Source organism: Geotrypetes seraphini, chromosome 6 (genome assembly GCF_902459505.1).
Source record: "Geotrypetes seraphini chromosome 6, aGeoSer1.1, whole genome shotgun sequence".
NCBI lineage: Eukaryota > Metazoa > Chordata > Amphibia > Gymnophiona > Dermophiidae > Geotrypetes > Geotrypetes seraphini.
Genome location: NC_047089.1, coordinates 190,100,043 through 190,124,946, shown reverse-complemented (window position 1 = coordinate 190,124,946; position 24,904 = coordinate 190,100,043). Strand labels below are relative to the sequence as shown.

At 40.3% G+C, this 24,904-nt stretch overlaps 1 protein-coding gene across 9 annotated transcripts in view; it reads left to right on the top strand.

Annotated features, from left to right (window-relative positions):
• SLC4A5 (solute carrier family 4 member 5) overlaps nt 1-24,904 on the top strand; it is a 132,871-nt gene that overhangs the window by 56,880 nt on the left and 51,087 nt on the right. For all 9 annotated transcript variants that reach the window (XR_004539902.1, XM_033948967.1, XM_033948965.1 and 6 more), the window contains 7 exons: nt 5,074-5,231; nt 5,973-6,060; nt 6,611-6,765; nt 11,612-11,752; nt 15,377-15,551; nt 16,637-16,770; nt 23,010-23,281. Coding sequence is in view for 8 of the 9 variants with exons in the window: in XM_033948967.1 (XP_033804858.1) it covers nt 5,074-5,231; nt 5,973-6,060; nt 6,611-6,765; nt 11,612-11,752; nt 15,377-15,551; nt 16,637-16,770; nt 23,010-23,281 (1,123 nt within the window). In the remaining variant the exon portion in view is untranslated. The remainder of the gene's footprint in view (nt 1-5,073; nt 5,232-5,972; nt 6,061-6,610; nt 6,766-11,611; nt 11,753-15,376; nt 15,552-16,636; nt 16,771-23,009; nt 23,282-24,904) is intronic.

Below are 24,904 nucleotides of genomic sequence, written 5' to 3'. Positions count from 1 at the left end.
ATGAGTAACTAGTTCTTGTATTTCTTTTCACAATAACTTGACTTATTTCTCTTATTAAACCATAGTAAGTGTAATATATTATTTTTACAAAGTAACTTGGGCAACTCTGCCTGTAGGACCAATTTCAATGGATAGAATAAGGGATTACAAATGCCACACTGCTTTGAAACTAGATAACTTGGCAGCTCTGAAAATTAACTCCTTGCATTCCCTTCTCATAAATCTTAGTCCAAACTAGGGTGACTTGTAGTTTTTCCTCAAAAATCAAGTTGCATATATAACAAGAAATCAGGGTAAATGTAAACATAGTTGAAATCACAGGTTACAACAGAAAATTCAAATTTTTAGAAGGTATCATGGGCCTTCCTCCACTATCATTTTTCTTCTCTTGGTTTCAGCCTGACAGGATATCTTTCCTCCAACTTGGTCACACTCTATCTTACTCTTTCTTCTCTACTTTATGATACCTGGATACTTCATCTGTCTTTGCTGCTCTCATGGGTAGGCACAAGTTCAGCTAGGTCTCTTGAAAGACACACAATAAAGGTACACCACCACAAAATACGCTCTTAGGGCCTGATTCTGGAAACAGCGCCTGCTGCGGTAGACGTCTGCAAAGCAGGCACCTACCACGTGTCAAATCACCGGTAGGCGCCATTTCCAGAATCATGTATTTTTTTTACAGACGCCTTAAATGTAGGCCAGCATTTTACAGGCCTATATTTAAGGCGGTTGACTCGTGCCTATGAGATGCACCTAGGCATACCTAAGGATGTCTATGGCCACGTCCGGCATAAACCATGCCTACACCAGCCTTAGGTGTCCGTAGGCATGCCTAGATGTCTCCGTATGCACGCAAACAATGCCTGCATTGTAGGCATCCTTCGAACCATCAAATTTTTTTTTTTTTTTTATGTATGTTCCAATTGGTCTGTTAGATGGCAGTAGGATGCCTTCTACCACCTACAATCGGAATGCTGTTTTTAAAATCATGCCTTTACTATTTCTCTACTGCCTCCTTTACTCCCAAGTACCTGGACACAGTACCTCAAGTCCTGTACCTGGACGTGTCTCCAAAGATTTCAAAAATACATTCCTCCTTCAAGAATTGTACTTCAAGGCAAAAGCATTTTGACCATGTTATCCCTCTTCTGGACCATCACCATTGGCTCTGTATAACTTACCAGATTCAGCATAAGCTTCCAACGCTATCATTCAAGATCCTCCACAAAGGGATCCCCTCTTACCTGTCTTCTCGAAGACCATTTTGTTCTGCAGTAGAACATCAGTTATCTATTCCAGTTGTCCACTGCTCCCACCTGGAATCAATAAATTGCAATGCTTTTTTTCTGGATTGTTCTATCACGTTGACATTTTCTCCCTTTCTTTCTAAGTTGCAAACCATGATACCCAAAATTTTGTCCTGATTTAAAAACTCATCTCTTGCATTGGCTTATGGAGGTCAGCATGGTAGCTGATGTTTATGTGCACGTGTCCCCTTCCCCCACACTCTATTTGCCTTTCTTCCCCTACTCTTTTCTCCTTCTCTTTCCTGTCTATAATTGTAATTCCTTTCTTTCCCAGACAGAGTTTGATAACTACTTTCCTTGATTTTTTTGAAAGGCAGTATATTAAAAATTTAATAAACACAGGGAAAAGTAATAAACATACAGTTTTCCTCCCAATATTTTGGGATGCACTGAAGTTTTGCCTCACACTATTTCTAAGAGGGTGGATTTTTGGTCAGTCTTGGTTGTGAACTTACATTCTAAAGCAGTGAGGGATTTGTAGTCCCTGATTCTGTCCATTAAAATTGATACTACATGTCCCATAATGCATCAGGATGAGGTTGCAAGAAATCCAGGACTGACTTAAAACTCCTTCTTGATAATATCATTTTGGATCTAGAGATCCAAGATGGCAGTCATACCAGCTGCTGTTAGCATGCTCCTCTTACCTTGCTACTTTTGCCTTCATGGGGAAGCGGGGAAATCCTCAGCCCCACACTGTAACAACATTGCTTGTGAATCCCAGAAATGATGAAAACAATTTCTTCTGCTCCATCCAGAGCATTCTTTCTGTGCATGAGATTTGCATGCACTATATCCAATGCAAATGACTCTCGTGCATATTCATTGGCCTGAAAACCTGACTGGTTAGGTGTGCTCTAAGAACTGGATTGAGAACCACTGCCATAGGGCCTTGGTTTTCAATCCAAATGACTGAGGCACAGGGAAATAAAATGATGAGTTCAGGGTCACACAGAGTCAGTGTTTGAGACACAGTAAGACAAAGTGACAAGCTCAGTGTTATACAATGACTGAGACAGAAAGAGAAAATGTGACAAGCTCAGGGTCACACAGAGACAGTAAGGGAAACACAGAAAGATGGTCATAGAAACATGATGGCAGATAAAGGCCAAATGGCCCATCTAGTCTACCCATCCGCAGTAACCATTATCTCTTTCTCTCTCCGAGAGATCCTACGTGCCTGTCCCAGGCCCTTTTGATCATTCCGGAGCCTATCACCTCTTAATGAGCTCTGTCAGTGATAGTGACGCAGGGAGTCACTGACTGAGACACGAAGAGATAAAGTGATGAGCTAAGGGTCTCACAGTGACTGTCATAGGGAGAGAAAGTGACAAGTTGAGTGTCACACATAGAGTCAGATTCTGAGACACAGGGCGTTAAAGTGTTACACTCAGGGTCACACAATCAGTGACTGAAACACAAGGAAGATAAAATGATAAGCTTTAGGTCACACAGAGAGTCAAAGACCTAGACACAGGGTCAGACAGATTTAATGACAGCAGAATATTGAACTTACTTTAGTTGAACACCTAATAATTGTCTGATTTATTTCCTTAATGGGTGGTCACAAATATATTGTGCTCAGAGAGTTAATACCAAGGTATGCAATGCATTTAGCCCCTAAGAATGTTGCTTTTAATCAGTCCATTGTGCCCATTACAAAGAAACTTTTAAGCATTTGTATGAAGCTTAGTGGTTACTGTTACGACCTGAGCTCACCTGTGACCAGCTGCACTAAAATATTTTTTCCATGTGGGTTTAAAAGATTAAGAGAATCCAGCAGGAACTTAACTCTGTGCTCACATGTCTGTTCTCATGGTTTTAACACCCTGCATGGTATTAGTAGGTTTCTTTAAACTGACAGGGAAATCACTGAAGGGAACAAAGGACCCAAAATAAAAACACTTCTAATGTCCAGACACATGCCTCGGTCTACATTTCATGACACTTGAATCAAAGTTACATAAAATGCCACAGGAGACTATAACTCTTTGATATTTTTCTCAGCATTTCCCAGTGGTCATGTGCATTGTCATTCAAACGTAGAAGGGATTTTGTTTCAATAAATAAAGCCTCCCCTGCTATTGCAGTACTCAGACCCTACACACAGTTCTGGAAGTGCACCTCACCTTCCCTTTAGCATCACCTGCTGTTCCAGCACCAAGACACCTCAAACCACCCTCACCCCTGCCCTGACCTCCCCCCCCCCTAGGATACACACATAAGCAATCCCTTTATGATGATTCTAAGGTGAACATAGCCACCATTTTAAAATGATTTAGGGTGCCACACACAATACAAATTACTCCTCGCTGGACACATTGAAGGAGCTTCCTCAATATTGAGGATGCTCACTACTAGAGAATTTTTCTATCTAACTGACCAATGTATAAAACATTTCTTTAGGGCTTCAGACATGCCAATCGTTGTTCGCTAATACTCTCGCGATACAACCAAAATTTTTTATATTTGGCTATGGCTGTGGCTTCTTCATTTGCCCATTGATTCTATAAATAGTTTTTTATATTTATTTATTTTAAATATTTTTTTAACTTTTTGCTTCTTTTAAATATATAAAGTGCTTCTCATAAATACTTATAAAAAAGTTAACTTAGCTTTATAATAAAGCTAAGTTAACTTTTTTATAAGTATTTATGAGAAGCACTTTATATATTTAAAAGAAGCAAAAAGTTAAAAAAATATTTAAAATAAATAAATATAAAAAACTATTTATAGAATCAATGGGCAAATGAAGAAGCCACAGCCATAGCCAAATATAAAAAATTTTGGTTGTATCGCGAGAGTATTAGCGAACAACGATTGGCATGTCTGAAGCCCTAAAGAAATGTTTTATACATTGGTCAGTTAGATAGAAAAACTTTGGAATTAGACTAATGTGAAGGAGGTGACTTAATATTTACACTACTAGAGAATGGCACGGGGATTGTGTATATCTGTTTTTTACGTGTTTATTTTGTGTGTGTATGTGCATGTATCTCTGTGTTGCCTCGCCATGTGCTCGTGACAGAATGAGCAATTGATACGGAAGGGCAGTTTGAAATGAATGATTGCTGTAGGAATGCATTGGGACATTTTTTAAGGGGGCTTATTTCTCTGGAACTCCCCAGTCCAATCTGGCCCATTTCCAACTCAATGCGTCTTTTCATCAAATTTTCCTCCGTGCCATATTTGTTCCTGTTCTGTTAATTTGCCCCCAGAGAGATACACATATAGACGCCATATCTATAACTTCTTTTCAACATTCCATTATATTGGAAAGCATAAAAATGTAACATTAGGGACAATATTCAGTGTGGTTTCAGTTTATTTATGTATTCTTATGAATTGTATAGAGTGCCATAACTGATCAAAGGATCCCATAACTGATCAAAGCCATAACTGATCCCATAACTGATCCAGCCATAACTGATCAAAGGATCCCACAGAGAGCCAGTGCCTAAGATAGATATACAGTTGTATGTTCATAAAATACATAATCAGATTAAAAATGCATAAACAAATGTTAGCAGTAATAAAGACAGAAGCCCTCTTCATGACTGTCTTCATTTAGTTACTTAAAGATAAGCAGTTAAGTTGTTCAGACTGTCAAGGTCTGTGGTTTTCTGAAAGATGCATGGATTCAGATGTACTGAGGAGCTTATCATATTTCCTGTTTATAGAGAAACTGACACACAAAAGATCAATGCAAGTTATATACGTACCTAATCAAATATTATTGTCTCATGGAAACATTTTGTTCCAGCTAAAAAACAAATTTATCAAGAAGATTCCCAGAGATGCTGAGGCCTCCAACGTTTTGGTAGGAGAAGTGGATTTCCTGGATAAGCCATTTGTTGCCTTTGTGAGACTGGTTCAGTCTATCACATTGGGCGGGGTGACAGAAGTACCTGTTCCCACCAGGTAATCCATCAGCTAAAACAAGGCCATGAGGGGGTCACAAGAGTTGAAAAGGGAAGGCCTGGATACAGGGATGGCAGAACCCCAGGCTATCCTGGGTTTTCCCAGACATCTAGATCAGTGGTTTAAGCCAAAACAAACTACTTTGTGAGCGGTCTGGGGGCAGAGCCAGCACTTATGCCATTAAAGGTTGATATTCAGCATTTAACTGCATAAGGTAATTAGACCACATGAAACACAGTCCTATCTTTGTGTTTCACCTTATGTTGTTAAGTGCTAAATATTGCACTTAACTGCATATGTATTAGCCAGTCGTGTATGATATTCAATGCTGCTGCTCTGGCATAGCCCAGCAGCAAGATAAGGAAATTGGGTCATTAGGGCATAGACAGGGGGTGGGTAAGCAGAGTGGGCAGACTTGATGGGCTGTAGCCCTTTTCTGCCGTCATCTTCTATGTTTCTATGTTTCATTGGATATCTGAGGTCAAAGCTAGCAGCTGCCAAACAACTCTTTCTCAAACAACTCAACTAAAAGCAACCTCATCTACTCCGTATCTCCCCTAAAATTACCAGATATCTTCTTCATGTAATACCTTTTTTGTAATTCTTTTGTTATCCGCCTTGAACCGCAAGGCAATGGCGGAATAGAAATCTCTAATTCCATTGCTAACTGAATAACTACCCCTAAAGATACTACAAGCATGACCTTAATTCATATTTCTGTCTACCTCTTCATTTTTACAGGTTTCTGTTTATTTTTCTGGGTCCCACTGGAAAAGCCAAATCATACAATGAAATTGGAAGAGCTATTGCAACCCTACTGGTGGATGATGTAAGTCAGTTGCACACCTTCTTTCAGGTTGGCTTTTGCAGCGGTCCATATCCTTTACGTGGCTGACAGTTGAATGTAGCATGGTAAGCCCTGGTTTGCTCATTACACCTAAAACAAAAAAAAAAACCCACAAGAGAAGGAAAAATGCTGGCATTAGTCTAAATCAGCTTCAGAAGCCTGAACCAAAATCTCGGTGCTTCTCAGCTACGGGAAGAGTTCTAATGCTCAAGATCTAAGGTCACATTTAAATAGCCTGAAATGTCACACTTCCAATAGTAAATAAGATCTCTGCTTTTAGTCCAGAAATTAAGATTTTTGGACCCATTTCTGTGCATGGTACTACATGTGGGCAATTTAATTCCTCTACTACTGCTGTTCCTTTTCTTCTCTGGATAGTAGAATCCTAGACCAATCTCCCATTATACTTTCCATTAGTTGTTCCAGCCTGTACCACAGAGAAAAGACAATCTGTGAACATTTTTCCAGTAAAACAGTGCATACTTCTCTCTCTAAGTACAGTTACTTACATGCTTCTCTTTTGTTCATGTAGCTTTTCAGTGATGTGGCTTACAAAGCAAGAGACAGGGAAGATCTCATAGCAGGGATTGATGAGTTTCTCAATGAAGTTATTGTCCTGCCTCCTGGAGAATGGGATCCAACTATTCGAATAGAGCCGCCAAAGAAAGTGCCATCAGCCGATCAAAGGTGGGCATGTCTGAGAATTAATTCAATCATTTTGAAGAGAGCTATGGAAGCAGGGAGTTAGGTAGCATGGCGGACTGCAGTGGGGAAGCAAAGTATAACATCCTTGTTCAAGTGGAAAATGGCATAATTACAAGGATGCAGGGCAGCCTTTGGTCTTTGTGATTATATGGGGCAGTGAACTAGCACAAGGTTTTTGTCCCTCCAGGTTGTCAGTAGTAACCAAACATCTTCACCATCAAATGGTGTTTGATGCTCTTTTGAAATGAATAGTTAATGTTAATCATAGAAAACTAGAATATAACCTTGGGCATGGACCTGCAGAGCACAAATTATCTTGCCATTTTCCCTTCTAGTTATGATACTGCAGTCCTTACTTGCACGGTCTTTGGTTTTACCTTCATGTCTCTGTTCAAGACAATGAAATGTCACTAGATGAAAACCAATATCATTACAATTAAACTCACTATGCAAACAAGGGTCATGAGGGATACGATTGCATCTGATGGTGTACTACCATTCCGAATAGGGCAGGTTGCTATAGGCAACCAGACACAAGATGATCTCAGGCTTCTAGTGTCAAAGAAATCTCTGTTCAGATGAAAAACTATGCAATGACAAATGCAAATTGTCACTGATGTTAATTGGCATGCTCGTTAGAAGTCTCAGTAGAGAAACAAGCATACAGACTGAAATAATTTCACCCCTGGACATTTCGTTTCATTTATTGATTTCTCAAGAGCATGTTTGAAGGGCATTGGCAGAGGAGAGGGGGGGATTGTTTTCACCGCTATGCTTGACTCAAAATTTAAGCTTATATATTTTCATTATTTATTCTTTATTATCAAAAAACAATTTCTGCTGCCCAGTGCAATATGGAACTTCTTTATCTATATATTAGGACTGTACATCAATTAAAAATTTTAATCACACAATTAATCACATAAAGTGCTCACTCACATTTTCTCTGATATGATGCAATATAAAGATAGCAGATATAAATTCTAAAAACTGACACATTTCAATTTGATTATCCCATAAAAAGATGGTATATCAAATTCCATTTACCCCCTTACTACACTAAAATAATTTATCTTACCTTTGTTGTCTGGTGATTTTATCTTTCTAATCATCATGTTCTGCTGCTCTTTGCTCTGAACTCTAATTCCAGGGCCTCCTGTCTATTCACTCTTTCTTTTTCTTTTTTCCCTCTTTACTTCCTGTCTTATATCCATCCTTCACAATCAACTTTTCTTCCTCCTTTTCAAACCTGTCTAGTTTCCATCTCTTCTTTTCCCTTCCCTTTCCTTCCCCACCATTCATGGGCACCATCATCTCTTCTCGTCCCTCCCCTTCCCTTCCCCTCCCTCCCATGGGCACCCTCTCTTCCCTTCTTTCTTCAAGTTTATTTAAATTTCTTACCCTGCCTATTGGGGAAACCCTATGGGCAAGTTTCAACTTTGAATTACAGGGTGCTATAGAGAGATTGTGAGGTTCAATGCGGACATGACTGTGAGGAATGGGAGAGTAGAACTACAAAATATAAAGGATAGTGGGGAAAAGGGAAATACAAAAGGAATGTCATATTTGCATGTCTAAGATGATTAACCTGAGCCTACAGTATGAGGAGTGGTGTTGGTAGTCGCAAAAGGTTTGTTAGGCTGTAATTTGGGGATTTGTTAGTCTGTAATACTTTGAAAACAAGAAGAAGAGTTTTTGTAAGTATGTAATCCGCTGGGTGATTAGAAGCTAATGTGATTCTTTTAGCAAAGGTGTTATGTGATCATATTTTTTGAGCATTATGTATTAACTGAATAGTGGTATTCTGGATTATATGAAGTCTACATAGATCTTTGTTTCTGATACCCGCAAGGAAGGAGTTGCAGTAGTCTAGCTGTTGTATTACCAATGAATGGACTAGAATGTGAAGTGCTGGAGCGATCACCATTTCTCTCCTTCCCTCTCCTGTCAACATCTTCCTTGTTTTTTCTATCCCCTATTTCCAGCATCTGGCCTTTTCAAACATCATCACCTGTCTGCACCTCTTTGTCCCAGCAAATCTTCCTGTGCTCCTACACCTTCTCCCTCCCCTCCCCCCCCCCAAGGTCTAAGATCTCCTCCTCCCTTTTCCCGTGATCTGATATCTCTCTTCTCCTCCTTCCTCCCCCCAAGGTCTGGTATCTCTTTCCTCCTCCCCCCTGTAGTCCAGTATCTCTCTCCTTCTCCTCCCTCCCCCCACAATCCAGTATCTCTTTCCTCCTCCACCCCACCCACACCCCCCAGTAATCTGGTATCTCTCCCCTCCTTCTCATCCTCCCCCTGCAATCCGGTATCTCTCTCCTCCCCCTGCAGTCCAATGTCTCTTTCCTCCTCCTCCTCCCTCCCTCCCAGTCCAGTGTTTTTCTTAAGTCTGTCCCTCCCTTCTTCTCTCTGACATGATCTTTCATACACTGCTGGCAGTGCCAGTGATTATGGCAGAGGTCTGCCAGCCAGGTAACCCGCTCTACAATCTCTCGCTGTCTCTAGAGTCCTAGCTACATGGGAACAGGAAGTTACATCAGGTTCACCTTTCACTTAATTTAATCAAACTGAATGTAGTATAGGCATATACCTAAGGTGTTTTTGGCTGAAAGGAAATCAGGTGGATCAAACTATGTTGTTTTCTTGAGCTATAAGTATAATAACTGCAGACTTCCATCTTTACCTGCTGTCATTTACTGTGTTTCTGTGAGTTGTAAGAGGTAATAAGTTCTAGAGGATATACAACAGTTCATAAGCAATCTTAAGTTTCTTTCCCTTGTGCATGACCAGAGAAATAATGTGACAGTCATAGACAATGATGCTCTAGTGCAGGGGTGTCAAAGTCCCTCCTCGAGGGCCACAATCCAGTCAGGTTTTCAGAATTTCCCCAATGAATATGCATAAGATATATTAGTATACAATGAAAACAGTGCATGCAAATAGATCTCATGCATATTCATTGGGGAAATCAAGAAAACCCGTCTGGATTGCGGCCCTTGAGAAGGGACTTTGACACCCCTGCACTAGAGCATCATTGTCTATGACTGTCACATTATTTCTCTGGTCATGCACAAGGGAAAGAAACTTAAGATTGCTTATGAACTGTTGTATATCCTCTAGAACTTATTACCTCTTACAACTCACAGAAACACAGTAAATGACAGCAGATAAAGACCCGCACAGTCTGGTCAGCCTGCCCAACGTGGTAGCCAGTCACACCTGCCACTCTGCACAGGCCCCAATCACCCATACTTAAATACTGGTTGTCAAGTTTCTACCATGCCAACCATATAGGCAGCCAAATATGATGAGAATGATATGTGGTTATCCCAAGCCTACAAAAGGTAATGCAGAGATATCCCTACAGTTATAATCAAGTATTGCTGATAGTATTCAACTTACCAGTCAAGATGTCTTAAGAACATAAAAACATAAGAATTGCCGTTCTGGGACAGATCAAAGGTCCATCAAGCCCAGTACTGTATCCTGTTTCCAACAGTGGCTAATCCAGGTCCAAAATAGAAAAAAAGATTTTATGCTGCTTATCCTAAGAATAAGCAGTGGATTTCCCCAAGCCATCTCAATAATGGCCTATGGACTTCTCTTCTAGGAAATTATCCAAACCTTTTTTTATACCCTAATTGATTTTACCATATTATCTGGCAATGAATTCGATTTTAATTACACTTGTGAAGAAATATTTTCTCTGGTTTGTTTTAAATCTACTGCTTAATAGCTCCATTGCATGCCCCCTAGTCCTAGTATTTTTGGAGTAAACAACCGATTCACATCTACCCTTTCCATTCCACTCAGTATTTTAGAGACTGCTATCATATCACCCCTGAGCCATCTTCCCCTCCCCCTGAGATGCACCACTCACTTGCAACATGAGACAACAAAGTGATCTACAGCACTTGAGTTACTGAATTTCACGTTTCTTTTGTCATTTGCAGGACAAAGACCGTTTTTCACTAGAATTCTTATGATAAATGATGCTTATTTGTCCTCCTCCTTTAAATGTCTGACTATGGTTTAATTTAAATATTTTTTCTCAAAGAACCCTTAACTAGGTACAAACCTAGTCCACAAAAACTAAACTAAAGGTTTGCAAATTTGAAGAACAACGTAGATACCCCACAACCTAAAATATCAATAATATTGATGAAAAGAATCCTCAAAGTTTCACGGGCGTACTGGTGCCCACAGCACCTTTATTACACCCAGAATTTGAAAACCAATTATACCAATGTTTCTAATTCATGGAGAAAAAAGGCACAGATGCAAAAACTCTTAAAAACCAAAGGAGAAAATTATCTGTGGCCAAAATACTCCCAATAAGTAAAAAATAGGTTCTCACAAAATGGCTCTCACAAAAATTCTATGCTGTGAATATTGTCCATATTATCTCAAGAAAAGCACGAGAACCCCCCCCCCAAAAAAAAAAAAATAATAATAATAGAGGAAGAACAGTCACTTAGCTTTCAACAGCAGAAGACACCATCTCTACAATTCACCATGCAGTAAAATGTAGTATTATAAATTATACTTTCTGCCGAAGGCCTCTGTGTCTTTTTTCACGCACCCAAATTTAGGTTCCCAAATCTTTCAGCTTCTACACTACATTACTGGCTGCCTTTTAGTTCCCTAAGAGCTGCTGTAGAAAAGTGAGATTTCTTGGTAAGTCCAAAAAGAACTGGTATGACATCATTTTTCTCAGTTCATCCAAAATCCAATACATCAGAAAAAATAAGTTTTTTAAGTTCTTTTTTAATAAATTTGTCTGGAAAACATTCAGTTGACTAAAATGGCTGCCGGGTTTCTGTTGCAGGAAATCTATATTTTCTGGAAATGAAGCAGGACCAATAAATGGCTCTATAGGAGGTGGAGGAGGAAGTGGTGGAGGTGGAAGTGAAGATGGGGATCTACCAACAGCACATGAAGTTGGAGAAGAACTTCTCTGGACAGGAAGGTATGCAAGGAATAATGCCAATGGTCGGATTACAGAGTGAGCTGCCAGCTGTTCCAAAAAAATTCCTTCTATAAAGTAAGATAGTTAAATCTCACTTATGAGATGAAATGTGAAATAATAAAAAACAGCAGTTCATTTATCGGGGTGGGAGAAGGCACCAAAGACTCATAATTTTCTAAAATGAAAGCTACTAGGTCAAGGCCAGTGGCAACCTGCGCCTTCCACTCCACCTGCAGTGAGGAAAAGGAATCAAGTTCCAGGTCAGTGACAAAAGATTCTATGTGGCAAACAATACTGCTGCTGAGTGACAGAGGGTGGGAGACGTTCTGCAGTGAGGTCCCTTTCTCCTAAACTATCTTTTGCTGTTTCAAAATACAAGTGTGCTCTTCCCTTGTAATTAATATGTTCAGAGGACAGGGCAATGCCGGACCTGGTTTTTACACAGTGAATTTATGGACCTTCAGTTTCAATTGAGAGCAATGCATTTGTAATGAGACTGAAGGATAAGGCTTGAACTGGCTTGGTGTGCTCTTGAGAAGCTTGACCTATCCAGCAAACCTAATCCATGGCAACCTATCAAAAGTGCATCCTAGACAGCTCGTAAGCATACTTTCAATGATGTCTGAGGAAAGGCAAAGGAGGGTCTATAACATAAATGGATTCAGGGTGGCATTTTTGCACATAAAACTGGATTTTATGTATAGAAATTGACTTTATGAAAATTAACCACCACATATGGGGGTCACAGTTTTTTGTATACATACATAATTATCAGCGAGGCATTCCCAGAGGGGGATTAGGGCACAAAGTGCACTTACATGCATGCTTTTAGATTTCCAAAAGCATGCATGCAAGTTTTCACACAAAAAAAAATTACCCACAAAGATAGCAGGTACACATTTGTGCATGCGCATGTCCTGAGTCAAAAAACCTGCAGATTTTATACCTATGTGCTTTACTTGAAAGTTGCCACCATACATGACCTCTCACTCCCATCCCACCCTTAGGAACACTTCTTCATGTTTAATATATTCAAGATTTGATTACAACAACCCAAGCGATTGTTGGAAAATGGCATTACCTCAGGCAACCCAATCAATAAAAGAGATAATGAAGCGAAGCAGAACAACTAAGGATCTCACTCCTTTGAGCTGCAACTAGTGGAGTGATTGTGGTCTGGTGGGGATTGTGGGTGAATTTGTAGTGTGAGGTGTGTGAGTATTTTGAGGGTAAATGGGATGTTCTTGGGGGTGTGGAATGAATGTGTGGAATTTGATGACTGGCTTGTGTGAAAATGTATTTGTTGAAATTTTATTTGCAATTACTGTAAAGGGTTCATAGACAACCCCGCGAAAGACAAAGGCGCGCGCCGACAACTGAGCACAAGACGGAGGCGCACGCCACAAAAAATTACAGTTTTTAGGGGCTCCGACGGGGGGTTTTGTTGGGGAGCCCCCAGTTTACTTAATAGACATTGCGCCGGCGTTGGGGGGGGGTTTAGGGGGTTGTAACCCTCCACATTTTACTGTAAACTTAACTTTTTCCCTAAAAACAGGGAAAAAGTGAAGTTTTCAGTAAAATGTGGGGGGTTACAATCCCCCACACCCCCCACAACGGCCCCACAACGCGGCGTGATCTCTATTAAGTAAAGTGGGGGGGTTCCCCACCCACATACACCCCCATCGTAGCCATAAATACTGTAATTTTGTGCGGCGCACACCTCCGCGCTACGCTCAATTGTCTGCGCGCGCCTTTGTCCCGGCGCGCTTTTGACCTGACACCATGCTCAGTTACCACTGATATAGTGCTTTTCAAGGGATACAAGGAAACATGTGCATTATACAGTATAATTGTGTTGAAGGAAATATTGTGGGTAACTTTGTCTCTGCGTAGGAGTTGGTGGGGAAGTAATGGAGTATTTGGTGAATGCTAGATCAGTCCGTATGTAATAAAGTGCTATTTTTGTGACTTATTAAAAGATGGGATGTATGATATTGTGTGGTTTATGGTTTCTTGATGTACCATTATTTTCCAAGACATGGATCAATGCGTTGTACATACAATGTGTGTGACTGAGACGTGGTTGTCAGAAGTGGATGTGGTGGTGTTGAATCAATTGTGTTCTTCTCAATTTTCAGTTTTACATATTCCAGTTAAGCCTAAATGTGACAAAGATGTGCTTATAGCATTGTTTCTTAAATTCAGTTTTATTCCTATCAATGTAGGGCAGATAGAGGGGGTTAACTTCATGATGTCCTCTGCAGGTACAGTATATGGCGAGTATCTGTGATATATTTTCCTCCTAAGTTTTTGCTAGGGTTTTGTGGTAGATGATTTTAATCTTCCAATCGATATGATTTCCCCTATATTGAATTGTAAAGAGTTTGTGGACATTATACTTGCCATGTGGTAGACCCAGTCTATTGAGTCTCCAACACATGAATTGGGATATTCTTTGGATTTTATATTTATTTTGGATGGTCATTTTTTTAATGGAGTGATTTCACTCTAGGTAGTGCCAGTTTAGAGATAATGCCAGTGCCATGATCAGCTACTATACTTTTAGAATAATAGAAGTAATCACATATTCATATTGCACCTCATAACCTTAATATATTGGATGTTTGTCTTCACGATCCTCAGCAGGGCCACCAGGCACTCAAAATATCTTTCACAGTGCTTGGCTTTATGCTCCAAATCGTCATTGGATCATCTCACTTAACTTTACATTTTTCTTTTACTTTTTACTTTAACTTATTTGAATAAATATGTATTAAAAGTACTTAGCTGAGTGGTGGTACTTCATATGGGGGTAGAATCACCAATATGTTTCACCCATATAATTTTAATGGGTTTTATCAAGGCTACCACTCCCTATCTGGCTATAGCCATTCCGACCCAACCACAGCGTGAAGGTGGTGTGTACTGCATGGAGATCTGTTGGTGATGCATGTCCACAAGAAATAGTTAGGATTAGTATGTGACATGGAATCATTGATATTGAGAAGTTTCAACTATGGTTTACTTATATTGATGCTCATCTCAGGTGTGAAAGCATTAGTAGAAAGGTAGAATAAGGCTTTTACCATGGTGCTGAATCAGAGCACTAAAGAAAGCCAGGTTTTACATATTAGGGCATTTCTTCACAACTTTCAAACAAGGATGAGGCAGTTGAGAAAGCTGAAACATAAGTGGGAAAATCTAAGGATGTTGGTGTCATTTATGACCGACTATAGATCAGGGGTGGATGATGTAAAGAAATAATATTATATTACAAGGATTAAGATAGTGTTAAGCCTTCTTAAAAGGTTGATGCTATGTTTGGCCTTTTGGTTGTATTTAAGGCGAAATGGAATGGAATTCATCTCTTTTATTCATTTTATAGCATATCTTTTCAGCAATTCTAGTTAATACAATATACAAGTGAAACTACTAATAATAATTTTTTTAAAATACAATAAATAATAGCAGTTTAAAAACATATCACAAATTAGATACCTTAAACAGAAAACACACGTCCAAGCAGGGGCTAATGTATTGCACTGGAATTGAGATGGTGTCTGGTAACCCCAGTGGTACAGAATATGCACCTTGTATGGATGTGAAATGTCTTGCTTCCTTTAGGTTCTGTGGTGGTCTGTTCTTGGATATCAAGAGGAAATTGCCTTGGTTTCTCAGTGATTTCTATGAGGCTTTTCACATCCAGTCCATTTCGGCCATTCTCTTCATCTACTTGGGCTGTATAACAAATGCAATAACGTTTGGGGGTCTGCTTGGAGATGCAACGGACAACTACCAGGTAAGCAGATGATTGCAGGAGAGGGAAGGATAGGGGAAGGCAAGAGAAGCAATTTGTCTAAACTTGCTCTCTATAATGAGGTGAAAAGACGTGAAGCTAAGAATCTGCTATTTCAAATTGCAATGGCATAAGTTCAAGTTAATGGCTCCAAAAAGGTGCATAGTCATGGGAAGGCCTGAGTGGGCCATTGCCTCTTCTTTTTTGGAGTCAGGCACAGTTAGTGTCAGTGTCTCAGGTCAACCTCCCCTTCTATGTCTCCAGCAAAATGCTTCTGAAGACTGAGTTATAGTTTGCACTACTATGACCGCCATGGACATCAAGACACTGAACTTTGTCTCTCAACAAATAGAAGAGCTCACTGTAGTGCAATTTATGTAGTTCCTGACCTGCGTTTTATGTGTTGATGAAAGAGATTTATAAAATTTATATAGGATTGTGGAAAGAGAAATGCCAGCATGTGAAATGAGGCTCCACTCTGCCGTTTTCCCGTTCTGTATCTCTGGGGAAATTGCTTAGTAATCAGACTCTGAGCTTTTCTTGGCCTCAGCTCATCTGTGGTTAAAAATATATCAGTCTCCATAGGAAGCAGTTCTCTAGTGTTCATGCCTGGAATGCGCTCCTGTTGCAGCTGCTGTCCTGGACCTTTGATCCCTTACTGTGCTGATTCCTGAAAATCCAAATCAGAGTCATGGAAAACTTCCAGCTGCCTCACAAGATGACATTTCCTCAGAGAGAGCTGAATGGTTAAACCCTAGACAGTCTAGCTATAATTCATATAGCATTATTTAAAACTTAAGTAAAGTATCACTCCAAATTCTTATGTCAGCTTTAGCAGTTAAACCATGCCACTAGCTGAATTGTACTAGGGACAAGTGATATTGTGTTGGTCAGTCTGTGATAGGACCCTACCAAACCCAGTAGAGAACTGTGAACTTTAGAGTCACTCAGACCATACTAGAATATGCCATTTTGTTTATTTTTTTCTTGCCAGTTTTATTTCAGTATCTGCTATTCCACTTCTGGTATACAGTGCTGTGTCAATTGATGACTTAATTTTTCATTATGTACAATCAATGTTTCCATAGGGGGTGATGGAGAGCTTCCTTGGTACAGCAATGGCAGGCTCTGTCTTTTGCCTCTTTGCTGGACAGCCTCTTATAATCCTGAGCAGTACGGGACCCATTCTCATCTTTGAGAAGCTACTCTACGATTTTAGCAAGTAAGCTGTAAGCACGGGATCATAGTGGGGAGATGCATGAGCAGGGGGTGCATGTGTGAGAGGGGCACAGCATGTTGTTAGGTGGTAGAATTTTTATTGCCATCTGCTTGGTTAAAATTGTAGATGGGGTGAAGAACTTTCTGCTGATTCAGTGGTGGACACACGACTTTTCCAGTTCCCACACTGATTGGGGGTAGCAGTCAGGATATAACATTTTGAGGCATAAGAGCTCTTAGTAGGTAGGTTTAAATCTTGCTTTGACCATAACTCCTTGAGGTCCATTTTCAACCATCACGGGCAGATTTAAGCTCCAATATTTACTGCTAGCACCTATCCAGGTACCAGCACTGGCTCCAGCCAGCCTCTGCCCAAGAGCAGAATGAATTGTGGGCAGGTGCAATATTCAGTCCCTATCTGGTTAGCTGACAGGGCAACAAGCTCAATATTATAAGTAGAATACACCTCCCATCCACCCAATACAAACAATGGCTTCAGACCCAAGTTAGGAATTAATAGAAAAGGGATGGTAAACAAGACTAAAAATGGTTTCTCAGAGTTTCCACAGCTGGCATTGTGTTTGTTGCAGGTTTCCAGGTCTCGCTGCGTCTTGTCAGGTAGAAACCAACGTTTCAGCCACCATGCTGTGGCTTTCTTCCGGGTATGCTCTGAAGCCTGCAGTTTGGCTTTGTAAATAGTGGGTTCACTGACCTGACTGGGAACAGGGCAATCCACCAATTTGAATTTTGGCAGGAAAGTCATTGGTCTCTTTTTCCATAGAATGGAAAAGTGTGTGGTAGGTTTAAAGATGTTCTCCCCATGGAGACTTCACAGACTTCAGAGCATACTCTGAAGAAAGCCACAGCATGGTGGTTGAAACATCGGTTTCTACCTGACAAGACGCAGTGAGACCTGGAAACGTGCAACAAGCACAATGCCAGCTGTGGAAACTTTGAGAGAACATGTAACCTAGCTCCATGGGGAGAAAATCTTTAAACCTACCAGAGACATTTCCATTCTATGAAAAAAAAGACCAACTGACTTTCACAACAAAATTCAAATTTTTGACTAACTGATTTTCCTGCTAAAATTCAAATTGGTGGACTTCCCTATTCCCAGTCAGGTCAGTGAATCTACTGTTTACAAAGTCAAACTGCAGACTTCAGAGCATTCCCTGAAGAAAGCCATAGCATGGTGGCTGAAATGTCGGTTTCTACCTACAACAAGCACAAGGCTAAGAATGTTATAATGCCTCTGTATTGCTCAATGGTGTGACCTCACCTTGAGTATTACATTCAGTTCTGGTCTCTTTATCTCAAAAAAGATATACAGTATAATCTTGTTATAATGGACTTCAAGGGACCTGGCAAAACAGTCCATTATATCCAGAGTCCGTTATATCCAGAGTTGCATTTTTTAAAAACTTTATTTAGGTCAACTTGAAACAATGTACAATCAATGAACAACAGTCACTGCACAAGCATATCAGCAACATCAATAACAAAACTAAGCAAAACATGGTATGGCATGAAATGATTGCAAAACCAGAACACTAAAAGATGTTCTAAAAATCATTATGTCGTACTGTACTGGAAAGAAAAATAATCTGTCATTTTCTTCTGGGCTGCATTTTGATGCTGTATCACCGGCACACAACGCAGCTTGCATGTCCGTTATAGCCGAACAAAACTACAGCTAAAAGCAGCTCTGGGGACCAAATTGTTTGTCCGTTATATGCAAAATTCCATTATATGCGAGCCCGCTATATGTGGTACTTTTCTGCATGTAAGTAAAGGCACACGGTCAGGACCAGTAGACTCGTCCGCTAGAGATGATATTCCGATATAAGCGAGTCCGTTATAATGAGATTATACTGTAGCAGCACTAGAAAAGGTTCAAAGAAGAGTGACCAAGTTTAGAAAGGGGATGGAACTCCTCTCATATGAGGAAAGACTAAAAAGGTTTGGTGACTCATAATTGAAAGAAAAAAATATCCCAAAACCGGCCTAAGTCAGCACTTGGACGAACATTTCTCAAAAACGTCCAAGCACCAATAATAAAACCAGGTTTTGGACGCATTTCTAAATGACCTAGGCCTTCATAGTGTCTCTCAATGTCCAAAGCTAAACGGGGCTTTTCGGTAGGCGTGTCGAGGGCGGGGGTTGGGTGGGACATGGGCCGGCTTAGACTTAGTCGTACAGTATATATAACTGAAAGTTTAACAATAGAGCCTAGACGGAATTTAAACTCACCAGATAAGCACTACAAACACATAACACAGACCCCCACACACTACCCCAGTGATCCCCAACCCCCATAAAAGTTTTATTCACAACTTTAAATTTCAGCCTCCAGACCATCATCACCTGGCCGCCTGGCATAGGAAAGCCTAGTCGTCCAGCCCAGAGGCAGCTTAAGTCATCTTGGGGGTGGGTTAGGGACCCATAGAGAGGAGGACCCATGCCCATAAGCCCCTGTAATCACTGCATTGATACTTAAACATGTGCACTCCCCTATACACTCCAAAGCCCCTTTTTTTACTGGCATATAAGTGGCTCCTGCAGCCATAAGGGCTATTGGGGTGGTAGATAAGTGGGTCTAGGGGATTCTGGAAGTGGTTTGGGGGGCTTACCGTCACCTATAAGGGAGCTGTAGTGAGGAGAAGCCATGGCACCCTTTTTGTGAAGTTCACAGCAGTGCCCTGTAAGGTACCCCACTATTTAGGTGGCATGTCTGGGTGTGCAGTCCATCACTTTGCAGACTCTTCCCACGTCCAACAGGGCCTGTTCTAGGTGTTTTGGACTTGGACGGAAAGTTGGACGGAAATGTGGTATAAAGATGGACGATTTAGCGGCTTGGATGATCAGATTGGCAGGACATATAATTAGACAATTTTCGAACGTAAAAAAAAGTTGGACGTATCTTTCGAAAATGTGTCTTAGGCTCTTTTTAACCTTGGACGACTTGCGAGATGGACGTAAATGGACTTAGACGCCCCTTTTGATTATGCCCCTCCACGGCTCTTCAGCTTGGAAAAGAGACGGCTGAGGGGAGATATGATTGAAGTCTACAAAATCCTGAATAGTGTAGAATGGGTACAAGTGGATCAATTTTTCTCTGCATCAAGATTTTACAAAGACTGGGGGACACTCGATGAAGTTACATAGTAATACTTTTAAAACCAATAGGAAGAAATATTTTTTGACTGAGAATAGTTAAGAGAATGTGATAAGAGTGGTTAATGTAGCTGGTTTTAAAAAGGGGTTGGACAAGTTCCTGGAGAAAAAGTCCATAAACTGCTGTTAAGACCGATATGGGAGAAGCCACTGCTTGCCCTGGATTGGTGGAATGAAATGCTGCTACTGTTTGGGTTTTTGCTAGGTACTTGTGACTTGGATTGGCCTCCGTGAAGACGGGATACTGGGCTAGATGGACCATTGGTTTGATCCAGTAAGGCTATTCTTATGTTCTAATGTTTTATCATTTATTTATTTAAAACATTTTTAATCCACCTTTATCCAAGGTGGCTTACAAATTTCCATACATAATAAAATAACAAAAAACATACATCAAATAGAGGAAAATACAAAGTTACAATATTCTATCTGCATAGCCACAGCATGGCTGCATTCAACCTATTCGTAAGTACCTTCATTCTTCAATTTAATAAACCATTTTCCTGTAAAAACATAATGTAATGTAATGTAATTTATTTCTTATATACCGCTACATCCGTTACTCAACCACTGTCATATATTCACTTTAAAAAAAAAGCTTGAACAAACAGGTAGGTTTTAAGCAACTTCCTAAATTGCAGGAGGTTTCTACAAAGACATTCCACATCAGTGGACCGGCTAAAGAGAAGCTATAATAATAATCATCATAACTTTATTTTTGTATACCGCAATACCACGAGCAGTTCAGAGCGGTTTACAGAGGAAGAGACTGTACACAGACAGCAAAGTTACAGAGCAAAGTTTCTAGTTACATTGGTAAGCCGGGAGTAGCTAGGTCTATCCGGAAGTGTTTCAGAGAAGTTACAAGGCAGGAAGGAGTCAGAGGAATTTGTCAAAGAGATAGGTTTTAATTGATTTCCTGAAGGATTGGTAGGAGGGTGAGTTGGAAATGAGGGTGGTTAGACATTTATTCCATTTGCCTGCTTGAAATGACAGTGATCTATCAAGGAATCTCTTGTAGATACAGCTTTTCGGGGAGGGGAAGGTGAGCAGATAGGCATTACATGTGCAAGTGGTGCCTGGAAATTCAAAGTGATGCGCAAGGTAGATTGGGGATAAACTGGTTATGGTTTTGAAGCAGAGGCAGGCAAACTTAAAGATGACTCTTGCCTCCATCGGCAGCCAGTGTAGTTTTCTGTAATACGGGCTTACATGATCGGATTTTTTGAGACTATAAATGAGACTGACGGCTGTATTCTGAATGATTCTCAGTCGTTTGGTGATTTTCATGAAGGAACCCAAGTATATGATATTGCAATAATCTAAGGTGCTTAAGATTAGGGATTGAACCAGCAATCAAAAAGAGAGGAAGTCAAAATAGTGTTTGATGGTACGAAGTTTCCAGAGGGTGCCAAAGCATTTTTTTAACTTGGGCGTTAGTATGGTCTTCAAAAGACAGGCATCGGTCTAGGATGACTCCAAGGATTTTGATGGTAGGGTTGATTGGGTAAGTTAACCCGTTTAATTTCAAGGAGGTGTTCGTTAGTTTGTGGTTGGGACTTGCCAGGAAAAGCTATGCATCCCCTACTCTTTATTTTTGTAAATTGTTTTGTGTGGTTTTTGTTAAATCCGTTATTATATTTCACTCTGATATAATAATAATAACTTTATTCTTTTATACCGCCATAACCAAAAGTTCTAGGCGGTTTACACTAAAAAGAGCTGGACAATCAGCAAAATGCAATAATACAGTATAAAATACAAATATTTGTAAAATAGAATTTCAATAATAAAACTCACTAAGTAATAAACTTATCGAACAAAGTGGTCTTAATTAATTTCCGAAAACTGCAATAGGATAACATAGCTTGCTGAATACATTTACCTAACCAAGATTGTTGCCTACTAGCTTGAAATGCTAGGGTCCTATCTAAGAAGGTCTTATATCTACACCCATTAATTTTTGGATAAGCAAATAAGTAGAAGTTTCTAGTTTCTCTTGATGATCTATGCAACATAAAATGAGGGAAAAGGTAAGCTGGAGACGAGCAGTATAACAAATGTACTGAAATAAAAAAATAAGATCTGAACAGGAACAGAGCCTCTAGAAGTCACCATTTGGAGACCCATCACCACAAGAGCAGGAAAGACTAGGTAGCACTGCTGCCCATATAACCTCCTAGACCACCAGGGCATTTTGAGGTAGGCATATGGGAGCCTCATGAGAGGAGGGGGCTGATCTTGTGTGGAGACACTGCTTGTGTTGGTGGGGTTCAGGAGGGGTTTTGGAGGGGAGATCTATTGGAGTCTGATCTTGGGTAGGGGCACTTGATTTGGTGGAGTTTGGGAGGGGGTGCTGCTTAATTTGGGATGGGAGGTCTATTGGGGAGCTGAGTGTAGGAACTGTTTATGTTTTTAGGGGCTCAGAAGGGGTGCTGTTTATGTTGAAAGGGGTTCGTATAGGAGGTCTGATCGGGGAACTGATCTTTGGTGGGATAGGAGTGATCAAAGAGTTTTGATCCAGGGGCAGTGCTGGGGGATTGCCAAGTCAGTGGCAGTGGTGGTAACCCAGAAGTTGTGCGGTGGATGGCCAATTTCAGTGCTGACACCCACTTAGTTAAGCAGCAAAAATTTGGATTGCTTTTTATGTGGTCCACTTAACTAAGTGGGCACCAGCAATGAATATGGCCCATGCCTGCATAACTGCCAGCTGCTCCTCAAGTCCACTCTTAGACTGCTCAGGCTCTGCCTAGAATTGACATCTGCAGTCTACAGTCACTGCCTGTCTAAGTGCCACTTAATATCCATGGATAGCCCACAGAGAACAATCTAAGTGGGGAGAAACCTCTCCTGCCAACTTAGGTCATTTTGAATATCAATCCCCAATGTTTTTATTGAGAAAAGTATGGCTATTGCTACTCATTGTGCGTCCTTTTCAAATAACATATGTGATATAAGCTTATTTTGAATGCCTTCGGAGCTTATCTCATACATTTTCCTTTTTGGCATAGATTAGCATCACTTGCATGTTTGCTCCATATTATCTTTCATTCTTAAACTTCTCAGAAGCAATGATATTGATTACTTGGAGTTCCGCCTCTGGATCGGCCTACACTCATCCTTACAGTGCATGGTCTTAGTCGCTTCCGATGCCAGCTTCATCATCAAATACATTACACGTTTCACAGAGGAAGGCTTCTCCACTCTCATCAGCTTCATCTTCATCTATGATGCTATCAAGAAGATGATTGGTGCCTTCAAGTACTACCCTATTAATTCGGACTTCCACCCAGAGTTTGTGACCATGTACAAATGCGAGTGTGTGGCCCCAGAGGAAGGTGAGATGATGGGTAATGGCAAATACAGCTTAGAGCTAAGCAAAGGTGTTTGCAGGAAGGAAAGACAAACACAGGGGGATGGGGAAAAAAGTAAAAAGATAAAGGACAGCTTAAACTCCTAGTATAAATAGACCGCTTTAAATCAAAGTTAAAGACTTTCTTATTTAAAGATGCCTTTGATTTATAATATATTCTCTACAGATCTTCTCACATATGGGAGCCCTTCCTATTATACTAACCCTATATGTCTTTCTGTCCTTTTCACTGATGTAGTTCTCCCCCTTATCCTATTATTTGTTAAAGTACATTTGTCTTTGTCATTTAATATGTAAAACCCCAATTTTAAATTTATGTACTTCGTTTAGAAATTTGATAAGCGGAATAACAAATTTTAAATAAACTTGGAAACTTAGTACTACTAACCATTTTCATAGAAGTACAAGACATCTGCAGCACTATAAACATACAAACATACACATTAGAGATGGTCTCTTACAATTTAGTCAACACACAAAAAAACAAGCAGAGAAGAGCAGCAGGCAGAGGGAGAGCTAAGAAGAATGGATGGTGGTGGATGGTGGAGTGAAAGAAAGGGGAAAGGATGGTGAGAAGTAAGAGAAGGGCAAAAAGGAGCACTGAGTACTGGCAACAGGAGGAGAAAGTAGGGCTGGCTAAAGGTAAATAAGAGAAAAGATGGGATAGGGAGAGAAAGAGAAATGGAATGAGGCCTAACAGAAGGAAAGGAGAGTAGGAAAATAGAAGTTGTGGAAAATGGAAAGGAAGCTAGTGATCAGAGCTTGGAGTCAGTAACTTCAGGATGCTAATCCCTGCCTGCCCAATACTCTATATATCTATTTCCCAGTCCTGCCACTTTCTATCCAGTGATAATAAAGGAAGATACTGCATGTAATCTTTCGTATTTAAAAGTGTGTTTTTGGCTAGTCTTTTGTGGATGTACTAGAGGTTCTTGGTTCAGGCCTCAAGATGAGCAGCGGGAAGTAAATTAATGACAATGATATCAATAGTGGTTGCATAAAGAATATATTTTATAGGAATAGGCTTAACATTACAAATATAGAATATACAGTTAGGTTTAGAGCTGCTTCTGTATGTGTATAAGAAAACGTGTGGTTTTTTTCCAGAGCAGAGAAAGCATGTGGTGTACCTGAATGAATATGTATGCATCTGGGCCTGGGTTGTGGGTGTATAGGTATGAATAGGCAGAGGATAGAGAGAGATCAGCAAGAGAGGGGACAGCCAGAGGGGGTTTGAGACTTGTTCTAAAAATAGCATCTATTGTTAGTAAATACTGATCTTTAACATATTTTCCAGCATCTTTCTCTGCCATACTTGTATGAGACAATGGACCTTCATTCACAAGATTTCCTTAAGCATCTATCTTTAAGAATAGGCTGCTGGAGCCATTCTTTACCTTAATCATCGGACCTTAGCACATCCGTTGAAACTTCAGGGTTATGGTGAATGCTCCCAGCCCTGTGCCAAAGATTCCTTGTTAATCTCAAGTACTGATATTTTAGAAGTCATTTAGTGGCATTCTAAGGCTGAATGGCCAAGATCAGATTTGTTTAATATAATACCCCAGAGTCCTTTGCTGACACTCTG